General features: G+C 28.8%; 1 protein-coding gene across 2 annotated transcripts in view; it reads right to left on the reverse strand.

The window, feature by feature from the left end:
* AdamTS-B (ADAM metallopeptidase with thrombospondin type 1 motif B) overlaps positions 1 to 19,706 on the reverse strand; it is a 75,580-nt gene that overhangs the window by 26,728 nt on the left and 29,146 nt on the right. For both annotated transcript variants that reach the window (XM_065509027.1, XM_065509028.1), the window contains exons 3-4: positions 10,685 to 10,928; positions 10,444 to 10,606 (exon numbers count right to left, since the gene is read on the reverse strand). In XM_065509027.1, coding sequence (XP_065365099.1) covers positions 10,444 to 10,606; positions 10,685 to 10,928 — 407 coding nt within the window. The remainder of the gene's footprint in view (positions 1 to 10,443; positions 10,607 to 10,684; positions 10,929 to 19,706) is intronic.

Below are 19,706 nucleotides of genomic sequence, written 5' to 3' on the forward strand. Positions count from 1 at the left end.
TAAGTTATATTCGGCTATGATGAATTTTATATACCCACCACCAAAATAATATGGCCACTAGGGTGTTTCTTAATAAAGGCAAGTTTGGTTTTTCCCAGTCTCACCCTCCCAGTTTGGTGAATATGGGCAAATAAATAATCCTGAAAAAATTAGATAAATCGGTTGGGGTTAAGCCCTCTGAAGTTTTTAGATGCATTTACTAGGGGGGAAATGCAATTTTTTCAGTTTTTATAAAAATGTTGCCATTAAAAAATTACTTTTGCATTTAATTTAAAAGAATATAAATGTATACGTAATTGTCGTTCTAATGAGACAAAAAAAACTGAAATTGGTTAAAAAATGTTGAAGTTGTGAAATGATGTTATTAACGTGTCTCAGGCCACTAGAACAAGAAATGTAGGAACAAAATTAACATATTTTGAGAAATATTAAGCAAATTTTTACTTAAAATATATCCATATTTACTTGTATATTACTTTTTGGCTTCGTAAGATACAGTTAACCTATTCGCAAACCAAAAAAAGAATTGTTTTTTTTACGGCAGCTTCAAAACTCAAATTTTTAAAAATTTTGTTAAACAAATTTCAGAATTTTTTTGATCATCACATTGGGTTTTATTGACAATAAATAGCGAATAAAAGTATGTAAAAATTATGAAAATATCTCCTATAGTTTTTCCGTAACTGCGATTTAAATTTTGCAATTTTCGAGAAAAACTAATTATTTGCTCAATTTCCTTACTTATGAATTTTAAGTAGAACTTATTCAGAATATTATAGTCCAGATAATTCTAAATACATATACTCTGAAAGTTTAACTAAAATTTTAAAACTTTAAACATTAAACCGTGAAGGTCAAAGGTAAAATTTTTAAATATTTGGAATTTCTAATGGAAAGATAGCGAAAAAAACGGAATTAACGTAATTAATATTTTATTAAGGATTTTTGAAGAATAAAATAAAAAAATTTGAGTGTCATGTTGAGTTGAGTACCATTAAGGGTTAATTTTCATTTTTGTACTGTTATTATAAATATCAGACTTCATGTTATATTTTTCTTATATTGTTGTGTGTTTTGTATACAAATATTTATCTGGTTCACCTGATTTAACCCCCTGTCTATACATGACAAATATTCATCATAACAATAAATGACATTTGTTGCCAAGACAAAGTTGTCTAAGCACTAACAATTTTATCATAACGAAGCAATAATACTAATAAATGGAGACTATACCTGATAATTTTTTATCTAGACAACCATTTTGAAGTTTATCATGATAAAAATTTATCAGGTATAACCAGGGGATAAGTTTTATATATTTATGTTACTGGAAAATACAGTGGTGAATTTCACCTTGTTATATTTTGATTCAAAACTTTTAACAGATTCAGTCTGTTTTTGAAAACATAAGTTAGATATGCCAACCGAACTTCAGTTGCATTATCAGTTTTCAAAATGGTGTTACAGATAACAATTGACAGCTATCATTTTCTGTTGCCAAATTAACAAAAAGAAATTTGTGGATGCCCTCTGTCAACGCAACAGAAGTTCGGTTAACATACATAATCGAGAACTAAAATCTTTTATAACAAATATCGCTTAAAGGAAAATTTGTAATTTAGACGTAAATTTGCGTCTAATAAATCCATCTAGCTTGAAATAAAGGGTATATCATTAATCGTTTCCTGCAAAGAATAACAAGAAGTGAAGCCTCTCATTTTTTCTACAACAACAACTTCTCTCTCTTCTCACATACAAGTAGTATGTGAATTCAACACACTTGAGAGAGAGATTTAACTTCAAAACTTTTTCTAGAAAATTTCACAAAATTGCAATTCTAACACACACTTTCACCATCACATAATATTTTTATTATTTTTTTCCACACATTAAAACTATTTAAATAACCGAAACGTGTATATTTTGCACAAAGGAAAAAAATATTTTTTTAATTTTTTTGACATTCATTTTTTTAAGGGTTGAAATAAAAACTAAAATAAACACATTTGTAAAATTTCGTATTGAAAATTAATAAAAATATTCAAATAAACTTAATTTTTGCAGAAATTATGTAATAAAAAGCGGAAAAATCTATTTATAAAAGTTCTCCAGATCAAATATAATAAATAATTTGAGAATTGTTTGAATTTTTAAATTTAATTGTAATAAAATTTTGTTATAATTTTTAAGGTCGCTTTTTTACAACTCTGTGTGTTTGAGGAGTGTGGTGAAAGTGGTTTGAAAACCAATACATATAAATAAAATGATACCAATACATTCTTATAGTTAGGTTTTTTTTTGACAGCGTTTCACTTCTTGTTATTATTCTTTGGTTTCCTGTCTTTAAACTTAAATAAAAATTAGTGTGTGTGAGATATTCGACATTTTTTATTCATTTGAAAGGCTTAACGATGCCATTATGTATCGAATATGTCATAGTGTAAATGTCAACTGTGGCTTTACTGGGTGGCGCGCATTCGAAATGACCAATTATGCATGACTGTGGCTGAATTTGACCGATGGCATGAGTTATGTTGGCTTTGACGGCAGATGTGGTTTGTGGCCTATTTGCATAGACCTATTTGCAATTTAAGAAACCCCGACAAGAGAAAATCTAACGGTATCAAATCGTATGATCTCTCTCGTGCATAATGTTCAATTTGGCATGAGCTGTGTGGCACGTAGAGCCATCCTGTTCAAGCCATATGTTGTTGGTATTCATATCCTACAATACAGGCCAAAAGAAGTTGATAATCAGCGACTTATAGAGCTCGCCTTTGACAGTGATGGGCTGATGATACCGCCCACACAAAATCCACACAAAACATTCACTTTTTCGGGATGCATTTGACACTCTTGTAGGGAAATTTCTTAAATACTTACTTAAAAAATTTGATAAAGAACTTAAATCTATTAAAAAAACATACAAATTTAGATTGAAATTGGCTTCCCCAAAAATATCCATTCAAGGGAAATTTATAACTTAGACCTAAATTTGTGTTTATATCGGTTTTAAATAAAAATTTCCTTATTAGGGAAATTTGAGAATTATTTACCTTTGAAATACAATTTTAGCAACAATATATTCAATTTTTTGATCAAATTTAGTAGGCATTTTAGAAATTTCCCTTGCAAAAAAAAATTTCCTAATAAGGGAAATTTTATTTAAACAAGATTTCTATTACTTTTGTTTATATTTTAAACTAGATTAATTTATTTAACACAAATTTACATCCAAATTATAAATTTCCCTTATATATAAAATTTTCCCTTTAAGGGATATTTCCTGTGAAAGTAATTTTTAGACAAATTTTATTTTTTTAATAACAAAATGAACTGCCAAAAAATTTATGGAAATTCGTTTGCACAACTCCGATAAGTTTGTACGACAAATTAGACTCGCAAACTTTAATTTATTGTGCAATTTTGTGTAAAAATTGTGTAACTTTGGAACGGAATGATTGGATTAAATGGCATTGTGTTTTAATACATTAACCAACAGCTAGAACATAAACAAAATCTTCCAAACTATGTATACCACCATTTGTTCCAAAGATTTAACCTTCATTCAACATTTTTCAAATTAAAATTTATACAATTTGAAAAAAAAAATGTTTAAAGCTTTTGTTGAATTTATTTTTATTTGACATTTTTATCTTCTTTATATCAGAGACCTAAAAAAATAACTGTTATTAAATTTTTTGAGACTGAAAAAGTTAGGCATAAATCAATGAATAATTTTTACGTTTTCAAATAAGAGTTATTCATAATTAATATTTTTTACGTTACTCATAACTTTTATTTTCGATTTATATTTTTTACGTTGCCTAATAAGTGTTATTTATAATATATATTTTTTTACGTTGCTCATAACTTTTATTTTTGATTTTTATGTTTTTAAGTTGCCTAATAAGAATATATTTTTTTCGTTGCTCATAACTCAAAAGAAGTTTCTTTCGCCACCTTGGTCGCATTTTATTAGTACATACATTGAATTTAACCTTTAAAGCCGCAAAAAATAATCTTGGTATGAGATTGATGTTTTTTATTGTGTGTTTTTTAATTATGAAGAATTTTGTTTCACAATCAATGTTTTAGCAAACGCATTGTCCGCCAAGTTGCTCCTTTTCTCAGTCAACAAAATACGCAAAGCAGAAAATGCTCTTTCAACAGAAAGCCGTTTAGCCGGCAGTGCATAGACAATATGAACTAATTTATTTAAAAATTGCAAAAGTATCCTTTTTCTCTTCTTAATATTGCAACAAATCGGCTTCTACGTCCAGTCTCATAGGTTTAAAGCTCTCTATTTCAGCTATAGCTGCTAATAACTCTCGCGATATATTGCCTTTGTCATCGTCTGAAGATAAATCCACTTCAAGTTCTCTAATTGATGCTCCGAACAACCATGACGTATTTAGATTCGTCGATTCGTCAATCAGAAAATCGGATATTGATTGAAGTGGAGATACTTCATATGAAGTTAAATCGAAAATAAAAGTTATGAGTAACGAAAAAAATATTTATTATAAATAACTCTTATAAGGCAACGTAAAAACATAAAAATCAAAAATAAAAGTTATGAGCAACGAAAAAAAATATTTATTATGAATAACACTTATTGAAAAGCAAAACTTATTTTCATTGAGAATAACTATTATTTAAAGAAACAAAAATTTATTTCTACAATATAACAGTTATGGCTAAATTATTTTAGATATTTCTTATAACAGTTATGGGTCTGCTTTATATATATAATTCTTCTGTACGTGTGTTAGTAACTGAACTTCTCCTTAACGGCTGGGCTGATTTCGATGAAATTTGTTGGGTGTGTTTAAATGGGTCCCTGGATGGTTTAGATTCACAATTGATCTATATAGGAACAATGGGCATGGCACCTCCCATACAAAGTAAAAATTTATTATTGCATATCTGGAGTACTATTCAAACTTTGTGTGAGCTATGGCAGAACAACGTTTGCCGGGACAGCTAGTTAAATATAAATTTTCTGTATAAACTTGCACAAAATTGAAAAGGTGGGTTCATGAAACACGTCGCGCAAATTTGCACAAATGGGAAACTTAAGCGTTTAAATGAGTACCCTTATTGTTTAAATTTAAAATATTTTTATGAGTATGGGGGTAAATGTTTATAAATTTGTTTAGATATTTTTAAAATTTCCCTTGCATTAAAAAATTTCCTTATTAAGGGAAATTTTATTAGAAAACTATTTTTATTCATTTTCTTTAATTTGTTTAAGGCTAATTTACAATAAATAAGATAAGCATGAAATAGAAGAAAATAACAAGAAAGTACAATTCCACTTTGTATTATTTTTGCTAGATTTAACTTAATGTTTAAAAAGCAATAAATCTTATTTAAAGTAGTAAATCCCCCTTAAAATATAATAAAAATTCCATTAATTAAAATCGACAACATTTTATTTCTCGCAAAAAAGTTTACCTAGAAATTTTCTTAAAAATCAAATAATTCCATGTAATTACACATTTGTATAAATAAAATAAAAAATAAAAACACAAATAACCATTAAACTGCAATACAAAGAATCGTGTCTAATGGTGGTGTTGCTTGTTGTTATTGTTGCTGTTGCTGTGCCCTGCCATTAACAATCAAATATTTAAGATCATGACATAAACAAGTGACGACAAGCAACTCTATGACACTCAAAACAGCAATAAAAACAATAACAATAGTAAATGCAAAAATAAATAAATAAAAGTAATATGTAGTTGGTGGTGTTGTTGCTGCTATTGTTGTTGTTTTTGTAAATCGTGTTGTTGTAATAAGTAATAAATATTAATAATAGAAATAATAAAAACGTTTAAGTGGTGTCATAAAATGTGTTTATGACTTTAATGACAAATAATTGTTGCTTCCGTTAATGTGAGAACTCTACACAGCAATGTTGCTGCTAATGCTGCTGCTGCTAACTAAATATGTACGTACAACAACTACGTGTAAGACGTGCGCGGACACTTTAGACAAGACACGACTAGACTTCATAAGAAGTTTATTATTATTATTTTAGCTTTTTTTTTTTTTTGTTAGAGTGTTTTTTGTGAATGGTTTTAAAAAAGTTAAATGAATGTTAGAAATTATATTTTTTTTACCACTAACATTAACGAGTTAAGAAGTTTTTTTTGAAAGTCAGGTGACAGTAGGGTTAATGGGAGAAAATTATGAATATAGTTTCAAGAAAACAAAGGGAAATTTGATTCTTATTAGTTAGTAGTTAAAATTTTTTAAGAAATTTAAAATTCTAAAGTAAAAAATAAAATTTTATATTTTCACAATTAGTTTTGAGGAATTTGAACAGATTTTAAAAATTTCCCTTTAAGGGATATTTTTTTTAGATGACATTTTTGGCAAACATTTTATTTCTTTATAATATATCGACCCCTTAGCGCCAAATTATCGTAAGCGACAAAACACAAATTTTACAGGAGAAGGTTTTTTTTGATTATTTTGAAATTTATACATAGAATTAAAAATGTTATGATGCGATATGATATAATTTCGTTCAAGCTATTTGTCTATTTTTCAAAAATATTTATAACTTTTGACAATTAAAAATTCATGGAATACTTTATAGAAAAATATGACAAAAAATGTTTTTTATTGAATTTTTGCATAGATACAAATTTTTCGAATTGAAATAAAATTTTTATTTATTAATAGTTTTTAATAAAATTTCACAGTTATGTAGATTTTTCTATTTAAAATGGACAAATAAAAACGAATTTTGAAATTTATTATCAATAATCCCACAATTCCCAAAAAAGTGTTGAAAAATTCCAAAAATGGTAATTTTAAGTTTTTTGGCTATAATATCCATACCAGGGTCGGGGTTATCGGGACCTTTTACAAAATAATTAGAAACATATTGAGCCACCTATAATCGGTTACTATATTTTAATATCGGATACACGATTTGAGAATTTTTGGCCTAAAGTTTTATTTTACATAAAAATATGTGGTTTTTAAAAGGACCTGGTCCCTTCGGTAACAACAATTTTGAAATTGGTTTTCCTTTAAAATATTTTATGAAGACTAAGCTTTCAGAAAGTAGAAATTCCTTATACATCCTCTTAGAAATGTTTTGCGATAACTTAAAAAGAAAAAAAGATATTTTTTCCCAAAAAAATAGCGAGAAATTGCCTTTTTACATTTTTTTAAATTCGAATACATATAACTTTGGACTTAGTCATCATTTTTAAACAGTTCTTCTTCAATTTGATACATATATGCGTTGTTAGTCCAATAAAGGAAAACTGGGGAGAATCGGGAAATATTTGGATACGCTGTTATCAAAAAACTGGAGTAGGGTGGGTAAAAATGTTGAAAATTTAATTTTCAAACGCAAATATCTCCTAAGCTATAATAGATAATTGATAGCTACTAGGAGGTTTTTTGTAGTGCTCGATGAGAAGATTCTACATGAATAATGTTTTTGAAATCGGAACTAAAAGCAAGAAATAATATCGTTTTAAAAATGTAACATACCCGAGGTGTCCTACTTTGAGGGCCCTTGGTCGCGCCCTTGGTGGGCCCATGAGCTCCACGTTCAAAACTTAGGCTCGACATCACTTCTTCTTTGCACACGTGAAATTTCATTCAAACCAATCTAACCATTTAGAAGTTACAGATTTATTTCCCTCTTTGTTTTCTATACCACTGTGTGTCGCTTACGATAAAATTTGTTTACTGTAAAATATAAACATTGACTTACGATAAAATCTTACCCTCTATATTTTTGATGTTATTAACAATTTTGATATTCTGAGAACGCTAAAACATCAGTCGGTCCATAAAATTTTAATTTCTGCAATAAAACAAAAATTTTAAAAATGTCGCTTACGATAATTTGGCGCTAAGGGCTCGATATGTTATTTCTTTATCAAATTTTTTAGGTACTTTTAAAATTTCCCTTGCAATTAAAAATTTCCCCTATAAGGGAAATTTTATTTTAAATTGAGTTTACTCAACATTTTTTATTTTTAAGGTTAGTTTTGAATTAGAAAGTGGAATTTGTACAAATTTTATAAATATCCCTTTTTATAAAAATTTCCCCTTAAGGGATATTTTCTTTGAAAGGGATTTTTAACAATATTTTAAGATTTTTGTATGATAAGTTAGTTGTACATGAACACTTTGGGTATATTTTTCAAATATCCCTTGCAATTAAAAATTTCCCTAATAAGGGGAATTTTATTTTAACGGAAACATACATAAAATTTTATTTTTTTAGGGTTAGTTTTGAATTAGAAAGTGGAATTATTACAAATTTTAAAAATTTCTCTTTTTATAAAAATTTCCCCATAAGGAATATTTTCTTTGAAAGGGATTTAGAACAATATTTTTAGCTTTTTGTATGATGTGTAAGTTATATATGAACACTTTGGATATATTTTTCAAATTTCCCTTGCAATTAAAAATTTCTCTAATAAGGAAAATTTTATTTTAAAGTAAATTTACTCAAAATTTTATATTTTTAAGGTTTGTTTTGAATTACAAAGTGGAATTTGTACAAATTTTAAAAATGTTCCTTTTTATAAAAATTTTCCCTTAAGGGATATTTTCTCTGAAAGGGATTTTTAACAATATTTTTAGATTTTTGTATGATGTGGTAGACGTACATGAACATTTTGGAAATATTTTTCAAATTTCCCTTGCACTAAAAAATTTCCCTAATAAGGAAAATTTTATTTTAAAGTAAATTTACTCAAAATTTTATATTTTTAACATTAGTTTTGAATTAGAAAGTGGAATTTGTACAAATTTTAGAAATTTCCTTTTTTATAAAAATTTCGCCTTAAGGTATATTTTCTTTGGAAGAGATTTTTAACAATGTTTATAGATTTTTGTATGATAAGTTAGTTGTACATGAACACTTTGGGTATATTTTTCAAATTTTCCTTGCAATTAAAAATTTCCCTAATAAGGGAAATTTTATTTTACAGTAAATTTACTCCAAATTTTATATTTTTAAGGTTGGTTTAGAATAAGAAATATGCATTTGTACAAATTTTAAAAATTTCCCTTTTTATAAAAATTTCCCCTTAAAGGATATTTTCTTTGAAAGGGATTTTTAACAATATTTTTAGATTTTTGTATGATGTGTTAGTCGTACATGAAAATTTTGGATATCAGTTTCAAATTTCCCATGCAATGAAATTTTCCTAATAAGGGAAATTTTATTTTGAAGTAAATTTAGTCAAAATTTTATATTTTTAAGGTTAGTTTTGAATTGGAAAGTGGAATATGTACAAATTTTAAAAATTTTCCTTTTAATAAAAATAATTCTTAGCTAAAATTTTTATTTGTTTTTAATAAATTTAATTTTTGATCAAATTTTTAACAATTTTTGAAATTTCCCTTACTAAAAGAAATTTCCCTAAAAGGGAAATTTAAGTTAAAAGTAATTTTTTAAAAATTTTATATTTTCAAGGATAAGTTTTATTTAAAAATTTATATAAATTTAAAAAAAATATTTTTTATACAAATTTCCCTAATAAGGGAAATTTAATTTACAAGCTATATTTATTATTTCTCTTTATATTTCAAACTAGTTCAATTTATTAAACACAAATTTGCTATTAAATTATAAATTTTCATTGTAAATAAAAATTTCCCTTTAAGGGATATTTAGTGGGGAAGCAATTTTTAGTTAAATTTTTATTTTTTTATAATGAATTCTATTTCTTTATTATTTTTTTTTGGTTTTTTTCAAAATTTCCCTAATAAGGGAAATTTTATTTACAACCAATTTTTATAATTTTTCTTTATATTTCAAACTAATTTTATTTATTAAACAAATATTTACTATTAAATTATAAATTTCCCTTTAAGGGTTAGTTTATTAGGAAGCAATTTTTAGCAAAATTTTTATTATTCCTTCAAAGTTAACCTTTTCTTCTTAAACAAATTCCCTTTGACCGACTGTGCCACCAGCTATAGTAAATGTTAAAGTGGCGCCACATTAAGTCATTGTTTTCTAGCCACACCATAAACTTGGAAAAAAAGAACACATTCAGTTAAAAGCCAACAGATTTTAACACTCACGCTTAACACTTTGTCTGTAATAGACTTCCCCCAAGCAGGCATTACAGACATGACAATGAAATAGACAGACATACAAAAAGATAGACAGACAGACCGACAGACAGACAAACATGCATGTATCTATTTTAATCCGCAAACATTTACTTACAACAATTCTCAAAACACAATAATAATTCTTAAAGAATTGAACATGTACAATACCATGATGGTTGTGTTTACAACTTTACAACACCATCAAAAAAAAAAAACAATTTTTTTTTAGCTTCAAATTACAATAAAACAAATTATCATCACTTTTAACAACATTTTACACCATTCATGTAATGAACAAAAAAAAAATAAAAAAAAATTTTCACTTACCAAACCACGACACGTTGATATTGCTACCCTTGAGTCTTGCTCTTGTCCTCTGACTTTGCCATGATAATGACAATTGGTGTTTTTCTGTGGTCGTTTGCGTGTGCGTACATCTCTTTTGTGTCGTTCCACAACCAAATGGGGCGTCATGAAATATGAATTGGGTCTAAGCAGAATAGAAGAATATAAATTTAAATTCGAAATTAATTTATGATTTACTTCCGATGACAAGTTAATTTATTACTCTAATTCCAAATGCAAAGTTTCATTTTGTATTTGCAACTGGTAGTGAACTTCAGGTTCTGAGGATGATGCCTGCTGGGCTGCAGCATCATTTTCATCATTGATATTAAAGCTTCTACGCCTTCGTTGGTGACGATAGTGTTCGCCATGATGATGCGTTAAATTGTGCGTTAGAAACTCACCAGTTGCTGTTACTTTTTTTGGTATGACAAGTTCACCAGATATCAGTTCGTCCGAATGCAGGCCTAAAACAAAATTCCAAACATTTTAATTAAAATTCCTAAATCAATTAATTAGTTAATTATTAGGTTTAAACTATTTTTCGTTAAAACAAACTTTGAAATTATATTAACAAATCATTTTCTTAAATTTCAAACATAAATCAATTATTAGCTACATAAATAATAACGTTAAATTGTTGGTTTGCTAAAAACCTGTATTTTTGTCATCAATTTTTTTTTTGTTAACAAAAATTTGTGCATCCCATAAATCACACCATATAAAATTGAATTGTATGATTTTACTGAGCAGCAGTTGATGTTGTCTAGAAGTAGTATTTAAATTTAATTAAAAATAATTACACGGCTCAATGTGATTATGGCCAATTATTATGTAATGTTAAGACAGAACAAATTTCACACAAAATGCGAGGGTTGTTTGATACAAATCCATATGTATCTTTTAAATTATTTTGTGTGGCTATTAAACCTTGTAAGAACAGATTAAAAAGTTCCTTGCTTTCGACCTAAAACGTAATTTAGTAATGCAAATTGCAATTAACAACTTTGTAATCGAGAGTGGGAGACAAATGTTTCCAAATTATTTTCAAAACAAAAAGTTTCTTAACCCTTGCATTGTGAAACAGAATGAAAATATTGTTACGATAATTAATTATCAATCAGTAGACTCTTCTACTTATCAACAATGTTGATAACACACTGTTAATAACATTGTTTATAAGTATGACAACATTAACTGTTAAAGCTCTATGTGATCATTGTGGAAATAGAACATTCTAGTTTGGTGCGTTAGATAATTCAAGAAACTTCTAGAAGATGGCACTGTGCATATAAATATTGTTATGAATTTGCATTAGCGATTTGAATTTAATGGTCTGTAATGACTACCTGCAACATTCATCATGTTTATAAACATTATGAATCAGTAGAAGCTTCCACTTATCAACAATGTTGATGGCAACACTAAATTTTTTAGCTAACATTAACATAGAAGCTGCTAAAAGCTCTAGAATTTGAGTATTCTAGTTTTGTCCGTTAAGGACTTTCATGAAGCTACTCGAAGGTAAATGTCGTTAGTCAGTTTATCATGAACGCTGTTAGAGTTAACATCAACTGCATTCTTGTACATTATAAACTGTGTAATTTAAGTGTGCGTATTTCAGAAGTGGTGATTTTGACACGGAAGAAAAAGATCGCCCAGACCAGCCAAAAAAGTTTGAAGACCAAAAATTGGAAGTATTATTCCATGAAGATTTTTTTTTTTTTGAATTCTGAAAATTGATGCCAAAGGTACGTAACCAAAACGCCTGGGTATCCCACACGATTTAAGTAAGTCCCTAGTCGACCTATATCTTCATATAGGAAGCTGACTTCACGATATGAGTTTTAATTGATACTCCACCAGTAACGAAGAGGTTTAATGGTCTCCACCAGGGTTTATCAAATTAAAAGACAAACGACGTAAAACAGGAACCGTTATACAAATCCTTACATCACACACGTGCCAGAGTGAGACGCAAAATTGTCGAAGGCAAAAAAACTAAAACGGGCCTGATTGCACTTAAAAAATAATTGCAATGACGCGCGAGTTGTTAATCAACCCAGACTTACTTTACGACTGATTCCAGGAAGATTGTTGTCAAACTCAATAAGAGCTTGCAAAATCATTGGGGGCTACCCAAGCTGCAATTTCAAAACGTTTGCGAGCAGCCGGATTCATCCAAAAGCTGGGAAATTGGGTACAATACGAATTGAAGCCGAGAGACCTTGAAAGACGATTTTGCATGTCCGAAATTAAGCTTGACGTTATAAAAGAGAATCATTTTTACACCGAATCACTTGCGATGAAAAATGGATCCATTCCTATAACCCGAAGCTTAGGAGATCGTATGTGAAGGCCGGCCAACCAGCCGACTCGACACCAAAGCCAAATATCCATGGCGCTAAGGTTCTCTGTATTTGGTGGGACTAAAAGGGTTCTATCTATTATGAGCTGTTGAAATCAGTCCAGACCATCACATGCATCCTTTACCGAATGCAACTGATTCGTTTGAAGTGAACATTTGAAACCGTAATATTCCATCACGACAAAGCTCGGTCACATGTTGCAAAACCTGTGAAGAACTATTTAAAATGAAGTGGTCAGAAAGTTTTGCCTCTCCGCTTTATAGTCCAGACCGTGCCCCGTCCGACTACTATTTGTTTAGATCGATGCAGAATGCTCTATCTGGGATACGCTTCACTTTGGAAGAGAGTATCCGATATTGGCTTGATTCGTTTTTGGTCTCAAAAACTTAGCAGTTCTTTTGGCTCGGAATCCATATGTTGCCAGAAAGATGGGAAAAGGTCATCGCTAAGAATGGCCAATACTTTGAATAAATTCGGTTGCTACTACGAATCTGTTTTCTTTGTGTACAAATGTTTCAAAATAAAATAAAAAAAATTTTAAAAATTCCGCATTTTTAAGTCATATATTTGTAAATGTTTAAAAAATTTAACTCGCGAATGATTCCTTGATTATTTTTAAGTAAAATCGTGAAGCAAATCTTATAACTCACTTTTCAAATGTTAAATCTTTCTGTAATGGTTGTTTTAATTGTTTTCTTATCGGTTAGTAACTTTTCTAAAATGAACTGTGATGTAGACACTGGGGTATTCTCTGAATAAATTTAGATAAGGTCATCTTATTTCAGTAGTGATAAAAATATTTGTTTATTAAAGTCATTTAGTTTGGATCCTTTCACATAGAGGCAAACATTGTAAGCTTTCTAAACTATTACTCATTTACAAATTTATCATACGATCCTCGTTTAAACTAAAAATAATATGCAAACATACATACATATATAAATGTGTGTAGCAGTTTATATCTACCTAAAGCTATAAATTCGCAGAAATTGCCATTAAAAAAAACGCTACAAAAAAATTCATTCATAAAAACAGAGTCATTCAATAAACAACAGATCATACGTTGGCGTTAAACTCTATACTCGCACATAAACGACTAAGAAAGAGTATAAATAAATTCTAAAAGATAAATTGAAAAACAAAAAAAAAATACTTATACACACATATGTATGTCTTTATTTTCAATAAACACAGATACAAAAACACATGCAAAACTCTGGCAAACAATTTAAACTTATAAGATGCCATAAATCTTAAATAAAATTTTATACATTTTTTTTCTCTACATACAAACACATTTAGTTGCCACCCATGTTTAACATCAACATTTAAATTAAAATCATTTTAAATTGAACAACAGCTAAAAAAAAAATTGTAACATAATCGGCGACAAAAGTGCAATAAACATGAATTTAATTAAATTAATTTACTGAAATAAGAAAGGCAACAACAAAAAAATGGCAATAAAAATCTTAAATCCGTATTTATTAATTGAAATTTATAAGTGTGAACAGGGTCACAAGCAGTGAGATTTGATTTGTTTTAAATTTATTTTCTAGGAAAATTCTTAAAATTGGTTAAGATTCATAAAAAATATAAGAAAAAAAGCCTGTTAATTTAAAACTGGATTAAAAATTTATGATAAAGAAGTATTTTTATACGTCTTAAATATTGTTTCTTTTTTACCTTTTAAAAACGGTGGTTTACTTTCTATAAATAGACCGGATTCTTCGAAATATTCTATAAGTCTCATGAATAATCTAACGGACCAAACTAGAATGTTCTATTTCCACAATGATCACCTAGAGCTTTTAAATCTGCTTCACAGTTAATGCTGTCATACTTATAAACAACGTATTACAAACAGCCGTTACATACTGTTAAATTCAAATTGATAATATTGTTACGTTTTAACCTTTTCAGAACGTTGGTTTATTTCCTTTAAATAAACCGGATACTTTTGATTGCAAATAAAAGCCGTTTAGTAGTTTAAAAATTGTATCAACTCTTTATTTATTTAAAATGTACAACAACAGAACTAAATAGTCACTCAGTGTTTTTTTTTTACACGTTTATAAATTCGCAGAAATACAGCACACTTTAAGGCACTCAGTTGATGTTTATTCGAATAGCGTCTCTTAAAAACTGACTAACGACTGCAACCTCTGCCACTATTTATAACACTGCCATCTGCAATCTAGATTGTTCTTTAACTGTCAAAGCTAGAAGCCTAGAGCACACTCCATCTCTGGTGAACTTTCTACAATGTTCTTTAACTGTCGAAGCTCGTATATTCGAATTCGAATATACGAGTCGCAGCAAACATTCAGCGCTGCCATAATTACGATCAGTGATCAACTGAAAGCTTTTATTTAATGTTAATAATGCCCACAGATATTTTACAGTTTGAGAGGCACTGCTTTCATATAGCATTATGCAACTTTAAATCAGCCGTTAAAATCGTTATATTTGAATTCAAGTACAATTTCGTAACAATATAATTTCGTAACAATATTATATTATAATCGACTCTATGAATAAATCTGGAATATCACATATGCGACATAATGTCTTTTTGGCGTCAGACATATTTGTAAAATGTAAAAATCTGTTACCCTATTTGCAATGTCATTTCAGCCTCTAAAGTCAATTTAAATGTTAGTTTATTATCTCTACAGAGCACAGTGATTTGTTTCATAGGCAAACAATTTAAAGAATGTGTATCGCACATCGCACAGCCCAAATGACTGATTCTAGAAGCTTGCAATTTTAAATGTGGGTTCCTCCCTCCCCAAAACGATCCATTAAAAAGGGATTTTTGAAAATTCGAACGTTTATGGGGTAAAAACGGGTAAATTCGGTAACCTTATATCTTCAATACTAAGAAAAATACAAAAAACTTAAAACTGAATGTTACACCACTTAAAAAAAGCTGACATGTGTTTGGTACTTTTTCGAAATTCGAACGTCTTAGGGGAGAAAACGGGTAAAAGCTGTATTTTGGTACTTTTTGGCACCCTCTATATCTTTTAATCCAATAGACATAGAAACAAATTTTAAATCGTTTTCTTTAGTTACACTATGCAACAAATGAAGACTTTTGGAAAAACACAAGATCATGACAGTATAGGTTCGACTCTACTACCAAAGGGTAGTAAAACCATATACTCAGTTTGTCCATTTTGGTGACCGATTTTTTTTATGGGCCTCCAAAGTTTCTGAAAATCAGTGGGGCCTCTAAAAAAGGTGTCATCAGTTTTTGGTTAACAGCTAATTCAGACTTTGTGATACGGCTTAACTTTATATGGCAATAATATAGCTAAGAGTCCGCCAAATAAATGTTTTTTTAATTAAAAAAATAGCTTTTTCGTGCACTTTTGTTGAAAAAATATATAGGAAGAAAATTTTTTTTTTTACTTTTTTTAGAATAACTTCCTGGGACTCCTAATTTTTCAATAACAATATTTAGCAAAGTTGTAGCTACGGTAAAGTTGAACAACTCTTGTGAACATATCAATGCAATCCGAACATATCTAGGCATTCTAAATAGCTGTCAAAAATCACTTTGTAGCATACAAATTTTATTTTTATACCCTCCACCACCATAAGTGGTGAATGAGGGTATATATAAGTTTGTCATTCCGTGTGTAACATTGAGAAATATTCATCTGCGACCCAACAAAGTATATATATTATTGATCCTTATGAAATTTTAAGTCGATTGAGCCATGTCCGTCTGTCTGTCCGTCTGTCTGTCTGTCTGTCTGTGTAAAACACGCTCACGTCCAAAATAGACAAACAAAATGGTTAAACTTGCAAGAAAAATGTTTATTGTTCTCCTAAGCAGTTTGGTATTGAAAATCAGCGAAATCGGTACAGTGGAACCAAAGTTATGAATGAAAATGTGGGACAACCTCAAAAAAAAATTGATAATTTTCATATATTTTTGGACATTTTTTGTAAATATATTGCAGCTAATATCATAAAATTTTGCACTCGTTACTTTTATGATAAAAGGAGTAACTCTGGTTAAAATTATAAGAATCGGTCCAAGATTTCTCCTAGCCCCCATACAAATTTCTTCCCGAAATATGGTTATATGGTCTATAAATGCCTACAGAATATGAATATCCATATGAAATTCAGCGAAAATAAGTTTCGTGGTAAAATAAATTATATTACAAAATTGTTCGTGGATCGGCCCATATTTGACCATAGCCCCCATATAAAGTACACTTCCGAAAATCTCTTAAATAAGCATAAATGTCTTATAAATATCGCTATCAAGTTGAAATTCGACATGAATAATCCCCATATATACCAAAATTGCTGTACCTAATTCTATGAAAATCGGCCGACAATTGGTTATAGCTCCCATATAAGGACCACTTCCGAAAAACACAATAACCTACATAAATATCTAAAAAATATCAATATCAAAACAAAATTTCACACACATCCATAGTTTATATTTAGAAATCATACTACTGGATTTTGTGAATATTGGTCCATATTTGACCATAGCTCCCATATAAGGTCCACTTCCAAAAATCAGTTAAGTACTCATAAATCTCTTATAAATACATTTATCAAGCTAAAATTCGACAAAAATTATACTCATATATATAGATATCACTGTACCAAATTGTATGCAGATTGGCCGATAATTGGTCATAGCTCCCCTATAAGGCCCATTTCCGAAAAAAGATATTAACCTTAAAAAGTATTAAAAACATATCGATATCAAAATGAAATTACGCACAGATCCAGTAATTTGAATCCAGTAATCATACTTCTGGATTTTGTGAATATCGGTCCATATTTATCCATAGCTCCCATATAAGGTCCACTTCCGAAAATCACTAATATCCTCATAAATTTCTTACAAATATAGTTATCAGGTTGAAATTCAAAACAAATTTATTCAATATATACAAAAATCGATGTACCAAATTTTATGATGATAGGCCCATAATTGGTCATAACCTCCATATAAGAACTACTTCAGGAAAACACATTACCCTGCACAAATATCCATAAAAATCTACACTCAACCAAAATTTTACACCGATGAGTAATTTGTATCCAAGAATCGTACTACAAGATTTTTTAAATATTGGTGCATAATTCGGCATAGCTCCCACATAAGATCCATTCTTGTTAATAGCGTTGTTTATATGAAATTCTACAAAAATAGCCCTCAAATACTTAGGACCATAATAGGTCATAGCATCCATATATTAAATAAAAATAGTATACAGATCAGTAATTTGTATTCAAAAATCATAATACTGAATTTTGTGAATATTGGCCTATAATTGGCACCAGCTCTCATATAAATACATAAAAATCACATTAAAATATTTTATAACAATCGAACGATAATAGGTCATAGCTAACACATAAGTCCCACAACCAAATATTTTGAAATTTGTCTAAATATATTTGTATACCCTTTTTTATACTCTGTTTCTTCACTTGAGGTTAAAAGGGAAAAATTTTGAGGTCCAGACTTAAACTCGACAACACTTCCCCTTTGCGCATGTGAAATTTCATTAAAATCGGACTAAGGGTTTAGAAGTTACAGATTTGTTTCCCTCTTTTTTTTCTCATACCACTGTGCGCCACTTTGACACTGAGATATTGTAGATCGTTTATCCCAGTTCCAACAAAGTGTTTACGGTTACCTATGTAAGAAAATAATAATTTACACGAAGATTTAGAAAAATTAAATTTAGACGACAATTTCTCAATTAAAAGACAATAATTAACTGTGTCAAACGTTCTAACAGGAATTTCAGTTATAAATTGCTGAATTAGATACAATTTGTTGTACATTTAAAATAAAATATCTTCTGCGTAAACTAGTCTTTCTAACAATTGTTATATTATTTCATGGTATAAAACATCATATTTAGGTGGAGGGTATTTAAGATTCGGCACCGCCGAATATAGTACTCTTACTTGTTTTTACTATTTTTTGACTCTAAAACAAAAATTTTTTGTTAAAAATTTATGTTCGAGTGTATACTTCTCTATTGTGCTGGAATAACGAAGAATGGGCAAATCATTATCGGTATGATCCGGGCGCATCACTTTATCCAATCTTGATCACGCAAGACCGGCTTGATGTAAGATATGAAAAAACATTAAAATTTTTGAAAGTGGGCATGGTATGTGAAGCTTCAGAAGAGTAAATATAAGCTTTTTATATAAGTCTTTGATATCGGTGGAAACCTTATGACTTGTAGATTGACATTTTAGTGAAATGAATTAATTTTGTGTTTTTTCGGACGTATTTTACCCTAAAAACTAACAATATTATAAAATGGTGATTTTCCATCAAGAAAAATAAAAACTTTGAATTAATGTAAAATTTGAATAGTTACAGACATCACAATAAAATTTGGAAATAATATAGATCTAAATGTTCTTAAGTCAATGGCATCACTAATGTTGCCATTCTTTGTTCTCAAACATCGAAATTCCTAAAACGGGGAAAATGTGTTCCAAAAACTGAGTTTTTTTTAGAAAATAGCCCACTTTGACGTTATTTACAGTATGATAGTAAAAACGTTTTGTATGTGTATAAACAATATATAGGGCTATACAAATATGACGAGCTTTTGAGGATCGATGCATTGCGAATAGAATTTTTTACTCAAACCAAATATGAATTTTGTACAATTTTGTTTATTTTTGGTACTTTTTTCATAAAATATTTTTTTCTATAAATTGACATAGACATACGTATATTTTATTATGAGCTACCACCACCATATAGAAATTTATTTGAATAAAATTTTAGCATTACAAGGGTATTAAAAAGTACCAAAAAGGGAGTAAAAACGAGAAAATACATTTTATTTTGAAATT

Source organism: Calliphora vicina, chromosome 4, assembly GCF_958450345.1.
Source record: "Calliphora vicina chromosome 4, idCalVici1.1, whole genome shotgun sequence".
Classification (NCBI taxonomy): domain Eukaryota; kingdom Metazoa; phylum Arthropoda; class Insecta; order Diptera; family Calliphoridae; genus Calliphora; species Calliphora vicina.